Source organism: Vigna unguiculata, chromosome 8 (assembly GCF_037176805.1).
Source record: "Vigna unguiculata cultivar grain cowpea cultivar isolate G323 ecotype 2 chromosome 8, ASM3717680v1, whole genome shotgun sequence".
NCBI classification, from domain to species: Eukaryota; Viridiplantae; Streptophyta; class Magnoliopsida; order Fabales; family Fabaceae; genus Vigna; species Vigna unguiculata.
The window spans coordinates 27,155,292-27,176,923 of NC_140799.1; the positions used below are offsets into that span (position 1 = coordinate 27,155,292).

General features: G+C 35.7%; 1 protein-coding gene and 1 pseudogene across 2 annotated transcripts; both read right to left on the reverse strand.

Annotated features, from left to right (window-relative positions):
- Positions 1 to 1,035: 1,035 nt before the first annotated feature.
- On the reverse strand, positions 1,036 to 5,316 carry LOC114195012 (uncharacterized; annotated as a pseudogene).
- Positions 5,317 to 15,153: 9,837 nt separating this feature from the next.
- On the reverse strand, positions 15,154 to 21,346 carry LOC114193629 (putative glucan 1,3-beta-glucosidase A). 2 transcript variants are annotated; one of them, XM_085665689.1, is made up of 8 exons: positions 20,999 to 21,346; positions 20,760 to 20,879; positions 20,462 to 20,647; positions 20,101 to 20,259; positions 19,359 to 19,528; positions 18,573 to 18,728; positions 18,038 to 18,396; positions 15,154 to 15,473 (listed from the first exon to the last, which is right to left on the reverse strand). In XM_085665689.1, the coding sequence occupies exons 1-8, from the start codon at positions 21,242 to 21,244 to the stop codon at positions 15,460 to 15,462; spliced, it is 1,410 nt and encodes a 469-aa protein (XP_085521815.1). In that variant the 5' UTR covers positions 21,245 to 21,346; the 3' UTR covers positions 15,154 to 15,459. The 2 variants fall into 2 exon arrangements, with proteins under 2 accessions (XP_085521815.1, XP_027939305.2); XM_028083504.2 differs by lacking the exon at positions 15,154 to 15,473 and adding an exon at positions 16,629 to 16,976.
- Positions 21,347 to 21,632: the final 286 nt, after the last annotated feature.

Sequence of the window (21,632 nt, forward strand, 5' to 3'; positions counted from 1 at the left end):
GCGGCCCTGCATCGGCCAGGGTATGACTGGGTAGACCCTAGAGTTAAACTTCCCTTGTCGCGGTTCACCCGATCCGCGGAACTAGCAGCCTTGCGCAAGCGTGCTGATATCATAGCAGATACTGTCGACGAGCGTATTGTGAGTGTTGAGCGGGTCAGGAGAGGGGATAGTGTGTGCCACGGGCGTGAGGGTCATTCACATGATTTCTTTTATATGTACTCAACCTTGGTTACCGACTTGCATGTATGCGTGCCGTTTGACGATTTCACGATGGGCGTATTAAGGGTGTTAAATGTAGCTCCTAGTCAATTGCACCCCAACAGTTGGGCTGCCTTACAGTCTTTCAGACTAATTTGTCGCGTGCTGCATCTAAAACCATCACCCCAAGTCTTTCTGCAGTACTATAGTACCCGGCCAGGGGAATTAGCTAGTTGGGTATCCCTTGTGGGTCAAAGCCACCAATGTCTGTTAGCGGCATACACCCAATCGTTTAAGAGATTTAAAACAGGATTCTTTAAAGTCATTATTAGGTCCGCCGGGGCTGAGTATTTTTATTGCGATGATGGAACACCCAAGTACCTTTTGCCTCCCCGAGTCGGCCCAGGTACCTTTTGCCTCCCCGAGTCGTTTCTTTAATTCCTTCAATATGACTTTGTTTGCGACCTCTGCTTGGCCATTCGTCTGCGGATGTTCTACCGAACTAGTAACATGGTGAATGTGGAGTCCTTTATAAAAGTCAGCCAGCCCCTTATCAATGAACTGTCGCCCATTGTCTGTTATGATGGTTTTTGGAACGCCAAATCTGCAGATTAGATTATGCCAAACGAACTTTTGTACCTGCTGAGCCGTGATCGTAGCGAGGGGTTCTACTTCGATCCATTTGGTAAAATAATCGACTGCCACAAGCAAAAACTTGACCTGTCCCCTCCCAGGACTGAAAGGTCCTAAGATGTCCATACCCCACATAGCAAAAGGCCACGGGGACATAATGGTATGAAGTTCTTCTGGCTTTGCGTGTAGGAGATTGCCATGCTGCTAGCAGCGAGTGCATCGTTGAACATATCTGTCACAATCCGTCTTGAGGGTAGGCCAATAGTACCCTGCTCTCAAGATGCGGGACGCCATGGTTCTCGAGCCGGAATGAAAACCACAAATGCTTGTGTGCAATTCATCCATCAAGTATTGCGTTTGATTTTCGGCTACACATTTTAAGAGGGGGTTGGAAAATCCTCTTTTATATAATTCACCGCCTATGAGCATGAACCGCGAAGCCTTCTTCCTGATTGCGGGGTCGTCAGTTCCGCTGTCCTCACCATGCTGTATGAATTGAACTATGGGAACCATCCACCCCTTGTCCTCTGTTTTTGTTACCTCTGTGACATTGCTATCTATCATGGTGACAGTGGGTTGACTGAGTGTAGCATGAATTACTGTGTGATGATGTCCCTTTATCTTAGTCGTGGCTAACTTAAAGAGTAAGTCTGCTCTGGAGTTCTGCGCTCGATTAATGTGTTCCAGCCGTACTGTTTTAAATTGTGCCAACATTCCTTTTACGACATGGTAATAGCGGATGAGGAGAGGATCTTTCACCTGGAAACTGCCATCCATATGTCCCACCAGGAGTTGTGAGTCGGATTTGCACGTGAGATTCTCGACGCCCATATCTGCTGCCAAATGCAGTCCAGCAATCAATGCTTCATACTCCGCTTGATTGTTTGAGGGCTTGAATCCGAACCGCAAGGATTGCTTAAGAAGAAGATTGTTTGGTCCTTGCAAAACTATGCCAGCCCCTCCATCTTTGGTATTAGAGGAGCCGTCCACAAAAAGTGTCCATGTGTTATCGTTCGGCTCTGTCTGTCCAGCTAGCTCGTTAACAAAGTCAGCCAGACATTGGGCTTTGATTGCTCCTCTCGCTTCACAGCGAATGTGAAATTCGGACAACTCAACTGACCATCCCACCATTCGGCCCGCCAGATCGGGTCTCCTCAGCATTTTGTGTATTGGGTAGTCGGTTCGCACTATGGCCTCATAGCTCTGAAAGTACGGCCGTAATCTTCTGGTTGTGACTACCAATGCCAATGCCACCTTCTCCACCGTCTGGTAGCGCAGCTCAGCATCGTGCAGAACTCTGCTGATGAAGTAAACAGGTTGTTGTTGTCCATCGTGTTCCTGGACTATAGCAGTGCTTACGACGTTATTAGAAATAGCTAGATATATTAAAAGTGGTTTACCTTTTGCGGGTTTGTGCAATATCGGGGGTGAGGACAGATATTCTTTCAGTTTAACAAACGCGTGCTCACAGGCTTCATCCCACGCGAACTTACAAGCCTTCTTCATCAGTTTAAGCATGGGCTGTGTTTTCTCGGCTAATGTTGGCATGAATCTCGACAGTGCTGCTAAACGTCCGACCAACCTCTGTGTCTCCTTGATGTTTGCAGGACTACGCATACTTAGTACCGCTTGGCACTTGTCTGGGTTAGCCTCAATTCCTCGGTGTGTTAACATGAACCCTAAGAATTTCCCTCCTGTGACTCCGAACACGCACTTCTCTGGATTTAAACGCATGTCATATCGGCGTACTGCATGTAGCACCTCCCTGAGGTCTATTATGTGCTGTTCTAACGAATCGGACATCACCACCATGTCATCTACGTAAACCTCCATGCATTTTCCAATCAGATGATGAAAAACCCGATCCATCAATCTCTGATACGTCGCTCCTGCGTTTTTCAAACCAAAGGGCATTACCTCATAGTAGAAATTGGCTTCCTCTGTGATGAAAGCTGTTTTCTCCTTGTCACCTGCGTACATAGGTATCTGGTTGTAACCCGAATAGGCATCCAAGAAACTAAGTACCCTATGGCCAGCTGCTCCATCGACAAGCCGGTCGATGCTGGGTAAAGGATAAGTGTCTTTGGGGCAGGCCTTATTAAGGTCTGTGTAGTCCGTGCACATCCGCCACTTGCCATTGGGCTTTTTGACCAATACCACGTTGGCCAACCAAGTGGTATACTTAGCCTCTGCGATAAAGCCCGCAGAGAGCAGTTTCTGTACCTCAATCTTGGTTGCTTCTCTCTTTTCTTCCCCCATTTTTCGCCTCTTTTGAGAGACCGATTTTGCTTCTGTATAAACAGACAGTTTGTGGCAAGCAATTCGAAGGTCGATTCCAGGCATGTCGGCTGCGCTCCATGCAAACAAATCGGCGTGCTCGTTCAACGTCTGCTTCAGCTCCTCGACATCTGCATACGCCTTACCAGTGTAGGTGTACCTGACCCCGTCCCCAAAGTCATGTCTCTCTGTGGCCTCAACCGGTTCGACCCGTGTGTCATCATTGAAGCGAGGATCTAAGTCTATGCCCTCAATCCTCGATGTTCTCTCAATATTGTGTACTGCGCGTTTTGGTGGTGACCTAGGTCGTCCTCTCAAGCTATCCGCATAACACTTACGAGCAGTAGGTTGGTCCACGTGTATGGTGATGATATCTCCAGATGCGGAAGGAAACTTCATTGCCAAATGATATGTGGAAACGACTGCGCCCAACGTATTAAGAGAGGGCCTTCCTAATAATATGTTATATGATGTGTGCGCATCGACGATGAGGTACCTGATCTTTACCGTCCTCGTCACCTTTCCTCCTCCAAATTTAGTGAAGAGGTCGATATAGCCTTTCGTGTCCACCCTCTCACCTGAAAAGCCAACTATGGGTTCTGAATAATGTTGAATGTCTTCTTCTGAAATTTTCAACTTTTTGAAAGTTCTCCAATAGAGGATGTCTACCGAACTTCCTTGATCCACAAGGGTTTTTCTGACAGCGAAGTCTTCAATTTCCACCGATATGACCATCGGATCATCATGTTGAGGGTCAACAACCTGAAAATCGTCGTCCCTAAAGGTAATAGGCGCCATATGCCTACGCGGATATATAGAAACTGCATTCACGCTCTGAACTGCACGGACATACTTCTTTCTGGCAGATGCAGTGGAGCCCCCACCAGTGAAACCTCCCGCAATGTAGTTAATAACTCCCCGTAATGGCTTTTCCTGTGGTTCCCGTTGCTCATCCTTCTTATGATCGATCTTTCGTCTAAGGTTATCTTCGCGTCGCCCCCCATACGCTGGCGCTCTGTACTCTTTCCTCTCGTTTCCTCCATCTCGGTCCTCCTTTCTGGATGCAAATCACCCCTCTTCGCATTTTACAAACCTTTTGAGATGCCCAGCTTGTATTAACTCCTCGATTTTGTCCTTTAGTGTGAAACACTCTTCTGTAGTATGGCCGTAATTTCGGTGATAACGGCAGTGCTTCGTGGTGTCAGCATGAGGGGGAGTTAGGACCTTTCTAGGGGGAGATATAAGGTCGGCATTTAGGGCTTCCTCCAGAATCTGTGCCCTGTTGGATATCAGCGGGGTGTATCTATGATACTTTGGTTGTCTTTGCTCTCGGAACCTAGAGCCTGGTCTTGAGGTTGTTGCTCTGTCTCTCTCGGGTTGCTTTCTGTCAAGGGTTTCCCTGCGGGTGGTGTTGCGAAACTCCTTCAGCTCTTCCATTTGCATAAACTTCGTAGCTCGCGTTCGGAGCTCGTCCAGATTGGCCACAGGTTTTTTGCACAGGCTGTCCACAAATGGGCCTGGTCGCAGGGCTGTAATCAAATGATGCATGGCTACCTCTGGATTCAAATTACTGATGTTTAGGGATAGTTTCCCGAATCGCTCCATGAAATTGCGTAATGTCTCATCTTTTTCTTGCCGCACATTCACCAGTGCCAAAGAGGTGAGATGATGGGGTTTGCTAGTAGCAAATTGAATGCTAAAACGCGTCGTCAGTGTATCAAAACAGTCCACGGAGTTGGGGGGAAGCCGGGTAAACCAACGGAGCGCCGGACCCTTTAGCGATGTTGGGAAAACGCGACAGAGGATGGCGTCTTCGGTTGTATACAGTCCCACCTGAGTGGTAAAGATGTCTATATGCTCCTCCGGATCTGTGGTGCCATCATACTGATTCATAGTAAGCCCCTTCCAACGTGCAGGGAGGTCAGCCGTCATGATTCCGTCCACAAAGGGGTGACGCCTAGGTGTTCTTGCTAGTGCACCGGTATGATTGGGATTAGTTTGAGCGCGGGATTCCTCCTGGTCTGACGTCTCTTCTTGTACTTCTTCTTCTTGTGGCATTTCTCTCCTTCTCTCCGTGCGTTCGGTCTGTCTCCTGATTCTTTGGTTTTCCACCCTCAAGGCGTTGACTTCCTCTTCGTTTTTACGTCTTATCTCAGCTAGTTGCCGCTGCATTTCTGTCTGCATCTCTTCCTGTATTTGTCGCCGCATCTCGGCTAGGGCTGCATTGTGATCTATCGTTGTCCTAGTCGAATCCATGTCCCTTGAGAGTAGCTTGGTCCCACGGTGGGCGCCAAATGTTCTTGTAAGGGTTAGAGCCAAGCGATCTCAAAGGCCTTTTGTATTCTTCCGCCCACTTTGCGTCCCTTCTCTTTACAGCTGCTTCTGGACTACCGTCAGGGGTGAGTACCTGCAAATACTCCGATGCTTAAGTCAGTAATAACCCCAGATATTCTCTCTTTAGATATTGGCTTTAGATAAACTTACCTTTTACTAGACAGTCCAAATATCTTTTATACTACCTGGCCTTATTCCCGTTATTATTGCCTACAGAGCGGTTTCCTTCTCCCATTAAACACTAAGGAATCTTAATCAATACAGTAACTGCCTCTCATACCTTAACGGTAACATTTCTACATTCCATTGGACTTCCAAACTCTTGGGCCTGTGTGCTATCTTTGCCGTGACTGGGATGGGTCTACCCCTCTACACTGCTAGCCCATTACGCATCAGAACCCTTGGGCCGAGATGTACCAGGCACCCAGGGCCGACACCTACTCGGCCTCCACCCTGTGCGTGCCTGCCATCCTACCAGGCCACTCCCTGACTTCAGTGCCTCAAATGTGTCTAGCCATTGGGCCGTGATGTTTACGGCTCCTGGGTCGAGACATATGCCTCTGACCACACCACTCTAACCTTCTTTTACTGACTGTGCCTCACCTTTTCCTGTCGTGCCCGTGACCGAGTATATCCCTCCCAAACTTCCCTATTGTACCTAACTAATGGGATGTACCCAGACTTCCAATACAGATACAATATGTAATCCATAAAGGAAACAAATCAACTTAGTTAATACAAATATTTACAATAAAGAGTAATGAATCATATGAGTAAATGTATCAAATCAATGGACAATCATTAATTCATAACACTCCCCCTTGAGTGTCCATTGATAAAGAATGTGCTTCGTTAAAACCTTACTAGGAAAAACCCTTTGGGATAAAAAAACCTATTGAAGGAAAAAGAGTACAACATTCTGTATTCTTTAATACAATATTGTTCATCACATATTCTATTTCTCCCCCTCATATAAATTTACATCATTAAGGTGACAGAGTTCGAATTTGTGAGTCATTTGCTCAAAAGTTTTTCTTGGCAAAAACTTTACAAATAGACTTGTCATATTTTCAGATGAACGAATTTTTGGATATCTATATCATCCTTTCAATTGAACAATACACTATTGTCTTCATATATGGTTGTTGATTCCATCTTTCCATGAGGGGTTTTTGGATATCTATAATATAATAATAATTATTATTATTAGTTATTGTTTTAGTGTTATTATTATTATTATTATTTAATATTATTATTATACTATCAATGTTATTAATATTATTTATTGTTAAGTAGAAATTTAAAAAAAACAACTTACGGGTATTTAGGTAAATGCGTATGTGCTGAACTATCTTTCTCTCCTCATATTTTCATCCATGTAAGGATGAGAATATTTCATTCATCCTCAAATCTATCAGTACAAATCACCGTTAATCCCTCAAAGCAAACAGGTTTCAACCATTCTCATTCATCCTCTTAAATAGTAAATTCCTATAAGCAAACACAACATACATGCTTTGTTCATAAGTATGTTGTTGTCCTTTAAAATTTCTTAGAACATTTGAAATTATGTTATATGTACACTCTATTATTTGCATTACATATTGTTCTACTATTAGACAATTTCGGTTGTTCTATTTCTTCTCTTCCTCTATGTTATGTGTGTACAATAGTAGAAAGCCAAGAAAGTCCAACATGTTTTGGAATGGATGGAAGGAGTTTTCTACTTCGCATGAATTGGATGACAATTGTATTTGAGATTGAGAGTATAAGAAATAAACACAATGACAACGTTATGACAATTCTTTAAATATTTTTTTAATTTTATGCCATGGATATATATAAATATAGATATAGATAGATATTTAATATGTTTTGTGTTATTTATATTGTCACGAGCACACACATACAATATTTTTTTATATATTGTGTTGTGTTGTATTTTATTTAGTGTATTTTGTTGTTTAGTTTTATGACTTGGTATGAATAAGTAGTAAAATATTATCTAAGTGGTTATGTATGTTGACGACTTGAATTATTGATAGTGTCATTATAAAATTTTATTGTTACATAGCTCAAACTTTCATTCAATTTGTTGCGGTCTGAATTGTCCTTATTTGGAATTTCTAAATGTCTTTGACTCCCCTTTTAATAAGTTCAACACTAAACATTTTTCGGAGGTCATGAAATCAATTTCTAAGGAATTGGATTTTGACTCAAGATCTAATAAAGAAGAAAATGATGGTAGGTTCTGAGAATATATGTTAATGGCAAGATATTATGTCTTATTCGAATTAAGGGATAAATATGTTTTTAGTACCTTAACTTTGAGTAAAAATTGGAATTAGTCTCTCTTTGAAACTGTGAAACAATTTAGTCTTCCATCTTTAGAAATGCGTGAATTTAGTCTCTTTAACCAATTTTTGTTAAGTTTATTTAACATTTCAAACACATTTCTCAGCTAACATTGAAACAAAAATGTGTCAAATGGTGTAAACAACTCAAATGCTATCATGAAATGCATTTGAAACATCAAATAAACTTAACAAAATTTGGTTAAAATGCTAAATCCTCAATTTCTAAAGTTGGGTACTAAATTGGGCCAAAGTTTCAAGGAAAGACTAACTCCAATTTTCACTTAAAGTTAAGAACCAAAAACCTTAGAATTAGTATCAATTATATTCAAGGGCTATTATTGGTTGACAAAATTTTAAGGACAATGTGTTCTGTTTTTTTTTTCTTTTATGTTAATTAACTTTCTCATTTTTATTTAATGTGAAACTTTTAACTCATATTTCAATTTTGAATTATCATTTCCTTAAGCGTGATTTGGGTTTTACCATTAGTGTTTATCTAATGATGAAAAACTAATCATCCTAACTCAATTTCCCTAATCCTAACTATCATTGAATTTTACCATAAAGAGACATGTTTGCCTCTATTTGATGAGTCAGTCACCAAGATAAATTTTTGACTACTAATATTAAGACTTTTCCAAGGAATGAACTAAGAAGATTTGAAACCAATGAATCATGAGTAAACCATATAAGAGATAATGATACCACTTCCTAGAAATCTTAAAATTGTGTTTGTGGGTCGTTTTTCCTCCTATATTACCAAACTTTTTCATTTTTTTTATTTATGACTTTCAACTCATACTTAAATTCCTAACAAGTGTTTGCTTCTTAATTTTTAAATTACTAAATATTAGTTTCCTTATCAATAAAGGTAATTTTTTTATAATTTTCGGTTTCATAATTTTTGTTAGAACTAGATGCTACAAAATTCCATTAGATAAGGACTTTATTAAAGTAAGTTTCGATGATTGGAAAATCTATAAAAAATTGAAAATACAATATAGAATAATTCAAGTATCTAAGTCCCAGATTAACTAAAGAAATTTGTGGAATATTGTAACGTCCCATTTAAGTAATAATACAATTAAATGAAAACATTACACATAATCATATAAGAAGCAAAGTCGTAGAGTATAACGTTACTCCTTACAAATATCCAAGGTACTTAAAATGAAATACTAAGACACACCATGATACCAACACAAAACAAAGTAAAAGGATCGACAATATTCAAAATAATTGCCCAAGGGGCAGACAAATACATGGGCTACAACCCTAAAAGAAAATTGGATAGCGGAATCCAACCCAAAGCTAAGCAGCAGAGTCTCCATCATCCTGACGACCACGAGGAGTTCTCACATCTACTCCCATCAATAAATTTATGATCATCGCAAAAAGAGAAAACCACACATACAAATGATACAACAAGCAGAAAGGGTGAGCTAGAGTAGGAAAACATTTTATCATACGATTGCATACATTTTCATAATCAAAGATACATGCCTCAACCAATCATGTGATGACTCACAAACAATACACTAAGACTCAAGACACAACTTATCTGAATACATATAATTAGTGGGATTCACCGGACGCTTGCACTTGTGGTAGCCTCCACTGCTCTATAGAGCGAATTACTAATGGGTTTCATCGTACCACTCAAAAGGTTAGCCGTAAAAGATCTAAGGCCTCTTGCTACTCTCACCACTTGATTCAGTACGCTCTACGTGAGACTAACTGACTCTTTAGAGTGTTAGGATGCAATCCTTACCTTGAATCCTTACTAAATTATATAATGAGGCACCACCACAACTTCGTGGAATTACGTTCTAAGTATGAGGCACCACCATGAGCTCCTACTAACAAGGGTCATGGAATTACGTAACCATGAGGCACCATCACGCAACCATCGTGGAATTACGTCCTAACTAATGAGGCACCACCACGAAACTATTGTAGAATTATGTCCTGACCACACCAACATCATGTTCCATCAACCAATATAAAATCATTGTTCATGCCAATCCCATGTCACTTTTATAACCAACCATCCCATACATGTCACATGCCAAAATCATGTCAAACTTACCAATTATAACCCATAAACCATTTCACTCATACATATCCACTCAATTCATGTTTTAGCATAGTAATGTAATCAAAACAAGTGGCAAACACCCAAGGACAAAGAAGAAAATAGGTCCTGGCACATTCTCGCCCAGACCTCACTCAGGCTGAAAGGCCTCGCTCAGGCGAGAGGGTTCTCTCGCTCAGGCGAGAGGGTTCTCTCACTCAGACGAGCTCCTTTTGCCTAGGCGAGAGCTCAAAAAGGGGAACAATAGTGTTGTCGCGTTCTCTCGCTTAGGCGAGACCTCCTCGCCTGAGCGAGATGGCTTCTCGCTCAAGACTGGAGCTTGTCGCTTGAGCGACAGCTCGCGCAACACCTAGGAGGGGTTTCTGATACTCTCGCTTAGGCGAGACCCACTCGCTTGGGCGAGAATATCATATCTCCTCCACTATTCACGCAGCCAACACAAAAATATTCACAACAAAACAGAGTTTTTGGATTTCTCAAGCAAGCACAACATTAGATAAGCCACAATATCTTGAAACAAGACTATAGCCAGCATAAAATCGAAGAATAACCAGTACCCTAGCTTCCCTTACCTGGAAAGAGCTAGTACAAGACTTCAACACCTAAGCCCATAGATACAATAGCTTCAAGAGCAGATTTAAGAGCTACGAACAGTGACACAAAATGAAAACGAGGTTACTACTATGAACCTCTAATAGGAACTACGAAAATCCAGCTGAAGGAGAAAGAGTATGGGCTTAAGAATAACTTACGTGGAGTAGAGTAGGGGTTGAGCTAACTTGAAGAGGACTAGGAACCAAACCCTAGCAGAGCTTCTATTGAGAGGCACGAGAGGGTAAGCAAAGTACTGATTTTGCAAAATGGCATAAATGAAGGGGTTTAGGCTGCCTTAGGGACTTTGGACACCCCATGGGCCAGCACTAAGCCCAACTGATTTGGAGCAGCCCTTAAAAATAAGGGCAGAAAAATAATTGGGCCTTACAAATATACTCATGCAAAGACCGAATCAGACTAGACTAAGACAATATCTAAAATATGTCAATCATAAGTTGTGATTATATTTTATCTCAAGTGTGCTCAAAAGTTGAAACGAGTTTCATTAAAAATATAATTGTGAAGATCTTATGACATAAGTCTAAAAAAGTGAAGATTAGACAAGTCAAGCCAAAAGTTAATCAAATGAGACAAAGCAAAAAGCTTCACAAAAAATGAGTTAAATTTGTTAAGACCAAACATACTGGCTAGATGATTGAAGTAGCAGATTTTAGTACTCTCTAAAATGCAGAGAAATGTAGGAAAAGACAACTCATCACATTAAAATTTCTTCATTGTCCCTATGTTTAACAAGTTAATATACTTATATTTATATATATATATATATATATATATATATATATATATATATATATTATAATAAATACGCATATATATATATATATTTAATTACTATTTTTTAAATATTAATAACAATAATAATTAGTATTATATAATAATAATAATATTCAAATAAATATCTTTTGTAAATGAATTAATTAGATAAAATAAAATAAATTTAAATAAATGTTGATATATAAATTAAATAGTCTATATTACAAATTATTTCAAGTTATCATTGAGAATAATACTAATTTATTTTAATTTATTAATGATAATATCAACAAATTATATTTTTCTAATTTTAAATAACAGTTTTAATTTTATTTTAATATCATTTCTTCTATTTACATTGAAGGATAAAATGGTAATCATTCAATTTACGCTATTGAATATAATTTATTAAATTTTATCAATCACATCATACACAAATTTTCATAAACTTTCCACTCAAATTATATCATTTTTCCCTTAATCCAAACAACCTCATCTTTACCAACAAATTAACTCAAATCAATGCAAATCCACTCTCCCAAATCCACACTCCAATCCAAACACAACATTAGTGAAAAAGATTGTATAAATATTATCTACGCTAATTGAATATATATATATATATATATATATATATATATATATATATATATATATATATATATATATATATATATATATATATATATATATATATATATTACGGATGTCAAAAACATCCGTACCCATGGGTATCCGCGGATAAAACCTACAACGGGTAGGAAATAGATATTGTAAATGAATACTACGGGTAACGGGGCAGGTACGGATATCATAGCATCCGTACCCATGGATACCGATACCTGCTATACTCTAATTTAAATAAAAAAAAAACATGATTAAAATATTAACATATTGATTTTGAATGAGTTATTTTTTTATCAATTAGTTTTAAAAAAAATCATTTCTTTGTAAATTGTCATTCAATACTATTTAAATGAGTTATTTGAAATTTGTTTAAAATTTATGAATGTTATGTATTGTATTTTATTTGAATTCACGATTAAAGTATGTTGTTAAATATTATTTTTATTTTTTTGTAAATACTCGCGAGTACCCATGGATATTAAAAAATTATGTGGGTACCTGCATAAAGGATATCCGACGGATATGGGTATGGGTACGTAACATATATTTATCCAACAAGTAAGGTACGGGGGAGCTACTACCTATATCCTACCCTGTACCCTATCTTGTACCCTACCCACACGTTGACATCCCATATATATATATATATATATATATATATATATATATATAAGAATTGAAGATTGCATAAAATATATTGATTACTAACAAACAAATATTCTAATGATATTAAGAAAAAAGAATTATAAAATATATAAATATCTATAAAGAATATTATGAAAATTATATTCAAAAATAATAATATGGATTAGAAAATTGAAGAAATTTAAATTGAAGGAGAAATACAAGAAAGGAAAGAATGGATGATTCGAAGAAATAAATACTTTGAAAGTTATATGAAAATTTTTCTTATACAACGCAAGATTAAAATATTGATGTAAAGAGAAAATATGCAAAGATGAAAATACATCAACGATCATATTTTTTAATGTAAATAAATATCAAGACCTAGATGAAGAAAAGAATGTTGTTGAAAAAGAGAGAACACACACAAACAAAATACAAAGTGATCAAGAAGATTCAAGAATAGGCATTAAGTCTATAGAGTCAAATTCTATTAGTTGTGAGTGGGAGTATAATTTACCATTATAATATTCTTTACATTATGAAGTTTACCCTGTGAGCTTTGATTGTATTCTCTTACTTTGAGAGTGACTTTAATTTATTCAATTGAGAGTTCTTAATCTCAAAGGAGATTGAGAAGGATACTTGAAGAGGTTTGTAATTGTATAAGCTAGAGAGGTTGATACTCGTGATAATGCATAATGGGTTTTTTACAGCGTCATATATGCCTCAGTTCACCTACAAACAAGGCATATGAAGACGCGATGACACTTATGTAATTTTTTCGAACTTTTATGCCTCGGTTGTACTTAGAACCAAGGCATAAACCTCCTAAAATTTTTATTTTTCCCGATGCTTTGATGTTTTTAAATTGGTGGCAAACTTGTATGCCTTGGGTCATATCTAACCGAGGCAAATAGATGTTTATGCCTCGGGTCTATTTTAATCGAGATATATTTGATTGCTTTTCAAGTGGAATATGCCTTGGGTCTCATCTAACCCAAGTAAATAGATGTTTGTGCCTCGGTTTAAAATCAAACGAGGCAATAAGCCTTCTTAGGGTTTAAAAGAAATTGAGCTATTGTTCATCTTCTTTGCGTGAAGTAGCGGCCATTTTTCTTTCTTCCATTTTTGAACGCCATTGTTGTAGAACGCAAAGGTTCCTTCTTCCACGCAACTGCAGTTTCGTCTCTCCACCACCAGTCCATCGTTGAGCGAGTCTCCTCCGTCACGCGTGCCTCCTCCATTACTGTCTTCACATATGTTGTGAAGTCGCCTCCATTGTCGTCGTTCAATCCCGCATGTAGGTATGTGCTTCTCCTTTTTCTAATCGTAAAACCCTCCTATGGGTTTCAAACATCGATATGTGTGTTGAAGTCGCGATTTGGCTCACGTTGGTTTAGTAGTGGGTGGTTTCACATTTTTCGTTCATATATGGTGGTGAAGATAGGCTATTCTGCATCGCCTACGAGATGAATGAAGGCGTCGTGAAGTTGTTCTGGCGTGTTGCGGTGGTCGAAGATGGTGGTGACGACACATTGGCGGCATTTAGGGTTTGCATGGTGGCTAGGGTTTCTGATTTGGGAGAAGGTTGAAGATGATGATATGACACACTATGGTTGGTGCAAGTGTGTGTACAAGGATCATGGCTACGTGTCATGTTGTTATTGGGTCAGAAAGTACTCTTTTTTTTTTTAAATTTGTGATGCACATTAGGCCTCGGTTCCCTCTAGAACCAAGGCAGTAACCCTCGCATATGCCTCGGTTAATAACCGAGGCATAAACATATCCTTTTTTTACCTCGCCAACATATGTCTTGGGTGTAAAATAAAAGCCAAAAGGGTAAAATAATTGCGGCATAATCTCATCCTTGCACTAGTGAGCTGGAACAAGTAATACTTGGAGAGGTTAATACAAGTGGTACTTGGAGAGGTTGAAACAAGTGATATTTGGAGAGGTTTATATTCCTGATACCTGAAGAGGTTGATACTCTTATTGCAATTAAATTGGAATATTTGATTAGTGGAATATCCTAAGCACATTGCTTAAGAGATTGGATGTAACCCTTACATTGAGGGTGAAATAGTATAAATTTTATGTATGCTATATATTACTCTTACTTTGATTATTCGATATTTGTACAAAATGTATAAAATATCTGCATGTTCTATTCATCCTCCTTTTAGAACCACCTTTCAGCAATAACTTTTTCGTAAATATTTTCGTTGGATAATATATGCTTAACAATGTAACATTAAGACATTATTATATGTTTTCTTCCATTAGTATTGATCACATTTCTTTAAGGTTAAAGTTAATTGTGGTTATATTTTGATGGTTATAGTTCAGATTATTTTTACTTGTCAACATTAACAATGATCTTACGTTATGTTACAGTTGTCAAAATGGGTCAACTATTAGTGAGCCAAAAAAATTCGAATCTGGCCCGACCCACCACGGGTTGGTGGGTTAAACAGGTTGACTCACTAGCTCACTTAATATATATATATATATATATATATATATATAATTATTTTTTCTTTAGTCTTACAAAAAACTAAATTATAATTGTGATTAAAATCTAAATAAACTTCAATACAATCCATATACAATCCAAAATAATGTTCAACTCGAAATACAAACCAAAATCACAAAAGTATTAGATTTGCATTTGCCAACCCAATATGTTGGCTAAAAAAAATAGTTCAACCCAATTCAAATATAAAAAATTGTGTAAGCATTTATCTCCGAGTGGGTTAGTGAGTCAATCTGACTCACCATATGTTCAACCCGGGTGAGCCAACTCGGCTCACTACAAATTCAATCCAGATGAGCCGAGTTCTTAGTAGACCGAACAAAAAATTAATATGTACTGAAATTTATAAAAAAAAAAAATTTAACCCAATCTAACCTGGCCCGAACCCGTGATGACCCACGAATTTTTACCTACTTGGACATATCTGCATTACGTCAAACACAATAATTATGTCAATAAATAATATTTATAGTTTATGTTAGTCGTAATTTCTTTAAGCACCATTGATAAAACATAAGTCATATATAGTTATTTTTCATCTAATCATCAAAGTTTTGTCAACTAATATTGATAGGATTATTTTTCTGATAAATTTAGGGTTTCTTTTTATCTGTATTAATGAAACTATTTTATAATTGATACAAATAGGAGTTTTTTTTTTCTTAGTTAATGTTGATATAAACTATTGTCATCATCTATCTGAGATTATTTATCCATTGATGTATGCAAGAACTATTTATTAATTTATAGTTGATATAGTTTTTCAACTAATGACGGCGACACATTTCATTAAAGTTTCTAATAATTATTTTTTCTATTTGTCTACACCCTAAAAGTGTCATTTTTATATTTAGTGAACATTAAATCAGTTTATTCAAATAAGAAAAGTTAACCTTCAATAAATTTAATTTATTTTTCAACAAAAACATGTAAGAAAGTAAATAATTTAAAGCAAAAAATATTCGATTTCAATATATTGTTTTTTTTTTTAATTATAAAGTTTTGTATCTAAAAGTAACGGATACAAATAAGAAATCTCAATATCAATCCACAATTGATTTACTAATAAATCAAGATTTAAAATCAAAGATGATAAAAGTATCTTTAGTGCAAGATCTTCAATTGAGATCTTAGATACAAGACCTTACTTTTACAAGATCTCCCACTAAAACAACATTCAATATCTACCACGGAAAATAGTTCTTATAAAAGAACTTCCAACATCTCAAGATTTTTTTTTATACTCTCACAACATTAAAAATTAAATTGTGAGAGTAACAAAAGTTTAATTAAAATATAAAAATAAAATCTATCATCAAAGAAACTTTAAATGAAATCTATTTGATAATAAAACTCAATAAAAGATATTATAACATCTATCGTTAATGCTCAAAATGATTTTTCCATTAATTGTCATCACAATTGTTACGGAGAGATAACTAAGGATATAGTATGGCACAGAAGTGAATAGGGGGTCCTACGAGGAATTTAAAGTATGTTTATTTACATTTTATTTTAACTTTTTAATTATAAATTTGCAACTTTATTTTGAATTTTCTTCTGCTTGTAGACATTTACATTCAAAAAAACACAAAAAATAACTTTTTCATTTTTCTCTATTCAAACATAAATATTTGAAAACAGGAAACAAATTTAAAGACGATGATAATTTTATAATTTTAAAAATATAAACGAGCAACAAAATAAAGTAAATGGCCCTTATTTTTCTCTAGAGAGAAAACTTTCTAAATTTTAACGTAACCATTATTGATCATCCACTCTAAATTCCAGAACTTGTTGGCATTCTTGAGAGCCCAATAAGCCCACCCGAACGTGGCTCGCCCATAAACATCTATTTGGGCCTTAGAAAATCTTTGGAAGTCCTCCTTTGTAGCATTTTTAACTCTCCAATCAGCAACCCATTCACCTTGAGTTGGAATTAATATTTAGTCTAAAATTAAATTTTATGCAATTATAAAGTCTAGAATAAAATGAATCCAAATTTACATTAAATGATAACTTAATTTATTTTTTATTTAATGTATACAAAATTTTAAACAATAAACATGTATAAAAGTTGATAATCAGATCACAATTGTACATTTTAAAGACTTGAAAACTAAAATTGAAAAAAAAAAAGAAAGCTTTTAAATCATGAATTAGCAATAAAAAGTTGTAATTTTACAATTCAAACAAAATTTTATATGCAAGTAATGCATTCTAGTGCCATGTGGTCATGGTTAACTAAATAAGACTTAGTTAAGTTTTAAAAGGATCATAATTAGGTATTTTAGATTGAGGTTTTTATTCCATTGAATGTTTAACATTGTTTTTTAAGTATTTTCTTGATTGATTTTTGGAATTAAAGAATTTACATTGCTTTTTTTACTAAGTTACTAATCTACTCATTTATTTTTCAATCTCTTCCAACATAATTTCCTTTTCAAGAGAGATTTGATCGGTGACTGACAGATGAAAGAGAAAATAATTAAATTAATAAGTTGGAGATAAAAAGAAGAAAGTAATAACCCAAATATTCCAAATATAAATATTTTTGTAATAGGTTGTTTGAGTAATAGGAGTTCTCTTCGTTTTAAGAGTTATTTGACATAATTTAACTATCATATGAGAACTTTTATAAAGTAAAATGATCACAACAAAATTTGTATACTAAAAAAGAGTGATAGTAAGGAGTAATGTATGGGTGTGAAAAAAAAAATATTAAAGTACCGTTGTTTTTTTTTTTTGGACAATGTAATTGTTGGAATATGTATTAAGGACAAATTTGTTTATCTTATATGTATAAGGTTGAAGTATCTTAAATACTCTTATTTAATATATTTTTTTGCTGTTAAAAAAACTATACTTAGATGAAAATCAAATATTTTGATGATACTGAAGACACTATATTTTAAAAAAATTTCTAAAGGATAGTGGGTGAAAGGTATTCATATACACAGTGGAATGGAGGGTGATATGAAGACTTACCCACAAAAATAAGAGGAACATTTCCATTTGAGATTGTGATATTGTTCAACTGCGATGAGCGATTGGTGTAGATGAAATCAATGTTTTGTTGGGCATTCATGTTTTCAAATACATCATCGAAGATGTTGTAGTAATGAACATCAATCACAGATCGCATCATATCATTCGCAAGAGGAAATAGTTCCTTTGAATCTGAGGGTCCTAATCTACTTGAGAGTATCACATAAGCTGTGCATGAGTGTCTGCGAACAGCTTCATACCCAGCTTTGTAATACTTGTTCAACATCTCAATCGTCACACCAGGTGAGAGAGGCTCGTTTAGTAGCTCAACTGCATAAAAGCTAGGATTTTTGGCGTACCTAAAATGTGTAGAATTATTTATAGATAGAATTTTTAGTTTGAATAGTGCTTTTCATTTTTAAGATTCAAGTACAATATTGGAAAGAAAGATGTTTTACGAATATTAATCATTAAGAAATAACATATTAAAAAAAATGTGATACTGAAATATAAATTCGGATATAGAGTTATGAACCTTGCAGATAGAAAGTCTATAACATAAATTGTTTGGTTAATGCTTTCGTCTGTTGTCCCCCATTCTAGAGAACCATCTCTTGAACCACTATGCTGAAAGCCATTTTGTGAACCAGGTGCAGCGTGAAGATCAATGATAATTTTTAGTCCATATTTCCTGTACATAAATTTATTCCAATATATATAGGTACATGTATACATGTGACATATAAAGATATGTTCTATAAAAAGTAAACTCTAAGTCTAACTCGATCCTAAAAACCATACTTCTCAGATGAGGTTTATACAACCACTAATATATTTATATACAATAAATTTGTCTTATTTCTAGTCGATGATCTCCAATACGCTCATCACGTTAAAACATATATCTAACGTGACACTAAATAATAGTGGGTGGTCTAATGGCAACCTGATAACGGATGATATGATAAACCCAACAAACAATAAATCTCGTTATAATAGACTTTGAATAACTCTGATATTATATTAAGAAGTGATTTTTAAGCTTATTTCAGCCTACAAAATCGATAAAGGTGAAGTTTACATCCTGTGTATATATTGTAAATACACTTTATTTTTGGTCGATATAGAATTTCCAAGATAAATAAAGTAAATATTGGAGAAGAGATTTTGATAAAAGTTGTGAGTTAGATAAAGCTCGATATGTATAAAACAATTATAATTCAGTTTTCATGATTAGGAATGGGTGATATGATTGCATTGTTATTAATTAAAATAAGTGGTGGATGTGATAAAAGAAGGTATGAAATTGAGTTGGACTTACTGTGCCCAGAAGAAGGCATTGTCTAGTGCGTGCAAGGAACCACCCACATAAGGCCAAGGTGGAGCAGGATCACTTGCTATCCACCACCCTACTGGAATTCTGGCACCATTTAATCCATTGCTCCTCATGAATTTGAAGTCATTTTCAACAATAAATGTGCTCCAATGGTCCTAAAATCACAAAACCACCACATCATTCTTATTACCACCTGCACCATATTTTGGGTTTGCTGTTATTATATTTTGTATATATGGTGACAATAAGTCTTCCACTACTACTCCAATCCTATTGGTTTGAAAACATGATCATGATCTTGAAGAAAAATAGATAAAAACAAAAATTTGCTAGTGGACCTCATGAAAATCAAATCCACTTGCTGATTAATTTCTGCAAGTCTCAGTGTGTGAAGTTTGGACCATCCATGTGAACGGGGAAAGTTAATTAATGAGATGAAACTTTCAAATTGAATTAATGAGATGACCCAAGTTATGACACTTTCACTTCCATATCTCACCTTATAAATAAATCAATTATGTAAAATTGAATTAAATTTAAAATCGACTCTTAGAACCATCTATTCCATTTTTAATCCTCACACATGATTTTATTTATTTAAAATATTCATTCTATTATCAGGTAAAGTTTCATGCAGACTTTATCTGCTACTATAGAACCAGCATGAACTTCTCAAAATAATATGTTTAAAAAATTATGAAACTAATTCTTATATTGATGATGTTACCTTCATAACTTGGGGAGCTTTTGTGGGGCCATAACCATTTGTGACTTGGAATTCTCCTTGCAACCTTGCAGCAATGGTTATCACAAAAATGGTTGGGTCATCATCTTCCCATGCACTCACCTTGGATACATCAGCAGTCACTACCTCCTCTGACTTAGCCTGCAACTCCATTCCACAATTTTCACCCTTAACTTTATTTCTTATACTACACATATGAAGAAAAATAAACTATCTTCTATTTTTGCACCAAATCACCATGCTCCCTCAAGTGCCTTCTTCTAACACATTGTTTCACACTCTTAGAATTTTATATGGTGTATCTAAAAAAACCAGCATAACATATAGAAACGCATAGAATCACCTGCAGGAAGTATCCATTGCATGCTTTGAGACGAACACGACTCGAACTTTCACTTTCCTTAACAATATGAAATGTCGCAGAAGCAATCGAATCGTTAGAAACAGCAACGACTTTAACCCCATCTAAACCCACAAACTGTTTGTTGAACACCCTCAATCTGAAAGTGTTCTCGTTTATCCTCCACAACTGTATATACATAATATAACAGCAGGTATCATCATCAAAATGCAACTTCAAATAATGTTTTAACGAAATTAGTTAATGAATGAATATAACAATCCTTAAATAGTTCACTCACTCTAAATGTTTCCCAACCAGAAGCAACTGTGCGGTTTGCAACTAGGATTGTTCCTCCTCCAGACTCGGCACAGAGATATTTGCCCGTTGTCACAGACTTGAACTGAACACCAGTTCCATCCTACAAAATTTGAGACAAACACTTAATTTTGTATGGAAATAAGACAGCTAAACACATATATAAATAAGCATGAGAAAATATGTATGATAATTGTGACAATTGTTTATGTATTTACCGACCAAGAAATCTTTATTTGGAATGCCATCGAAGAGAGAAGGTTTCATCCAACCTTCTGTCACCAACCACCCACCAAGATTAACTGCTTTCACTCGAAACTTGGTACTTGGTTTTCCATTGGAGAAGGAAAGAACAGTGGACAAGGTGAGCAAGTTAAGAAGCCATATTTTGAGGTTGACACAAGTCGTCATGTTTGGATGTGTGATCTTTGTCTCTCTGCCCAATGATTCTGCTAAGTATTTATACATATAGGGGAAGAAGAAGTGGAGTTAAAATCTAGAAGCTCTTACACTAATCGCACTGCGATTATGGTATTAAATATATACAGATAAATTGGAATTGGCTCTTAGTTGAAATTCCACCACCGCATTTCTTCCACCAAACACCATATATTTTTAACATATTTATGTTATCGATTTTCATTTATTAAGAATTACCGATTTCTGTATGTTCTATTTTTTTTTCCTTAAGGATTGTTTCTTTTTTATTTTTTATTTATTTTGAAATCATTTAATTAATTAATTATAGAGTGTGTTAAAAAAGTGTACTAATAAATCCAGAATTTTTAGGATTAAACATTTTAGGATTAAACATGGTTGCTATATTTTAGATATTTAAGGTTAGTTTTACTTTATG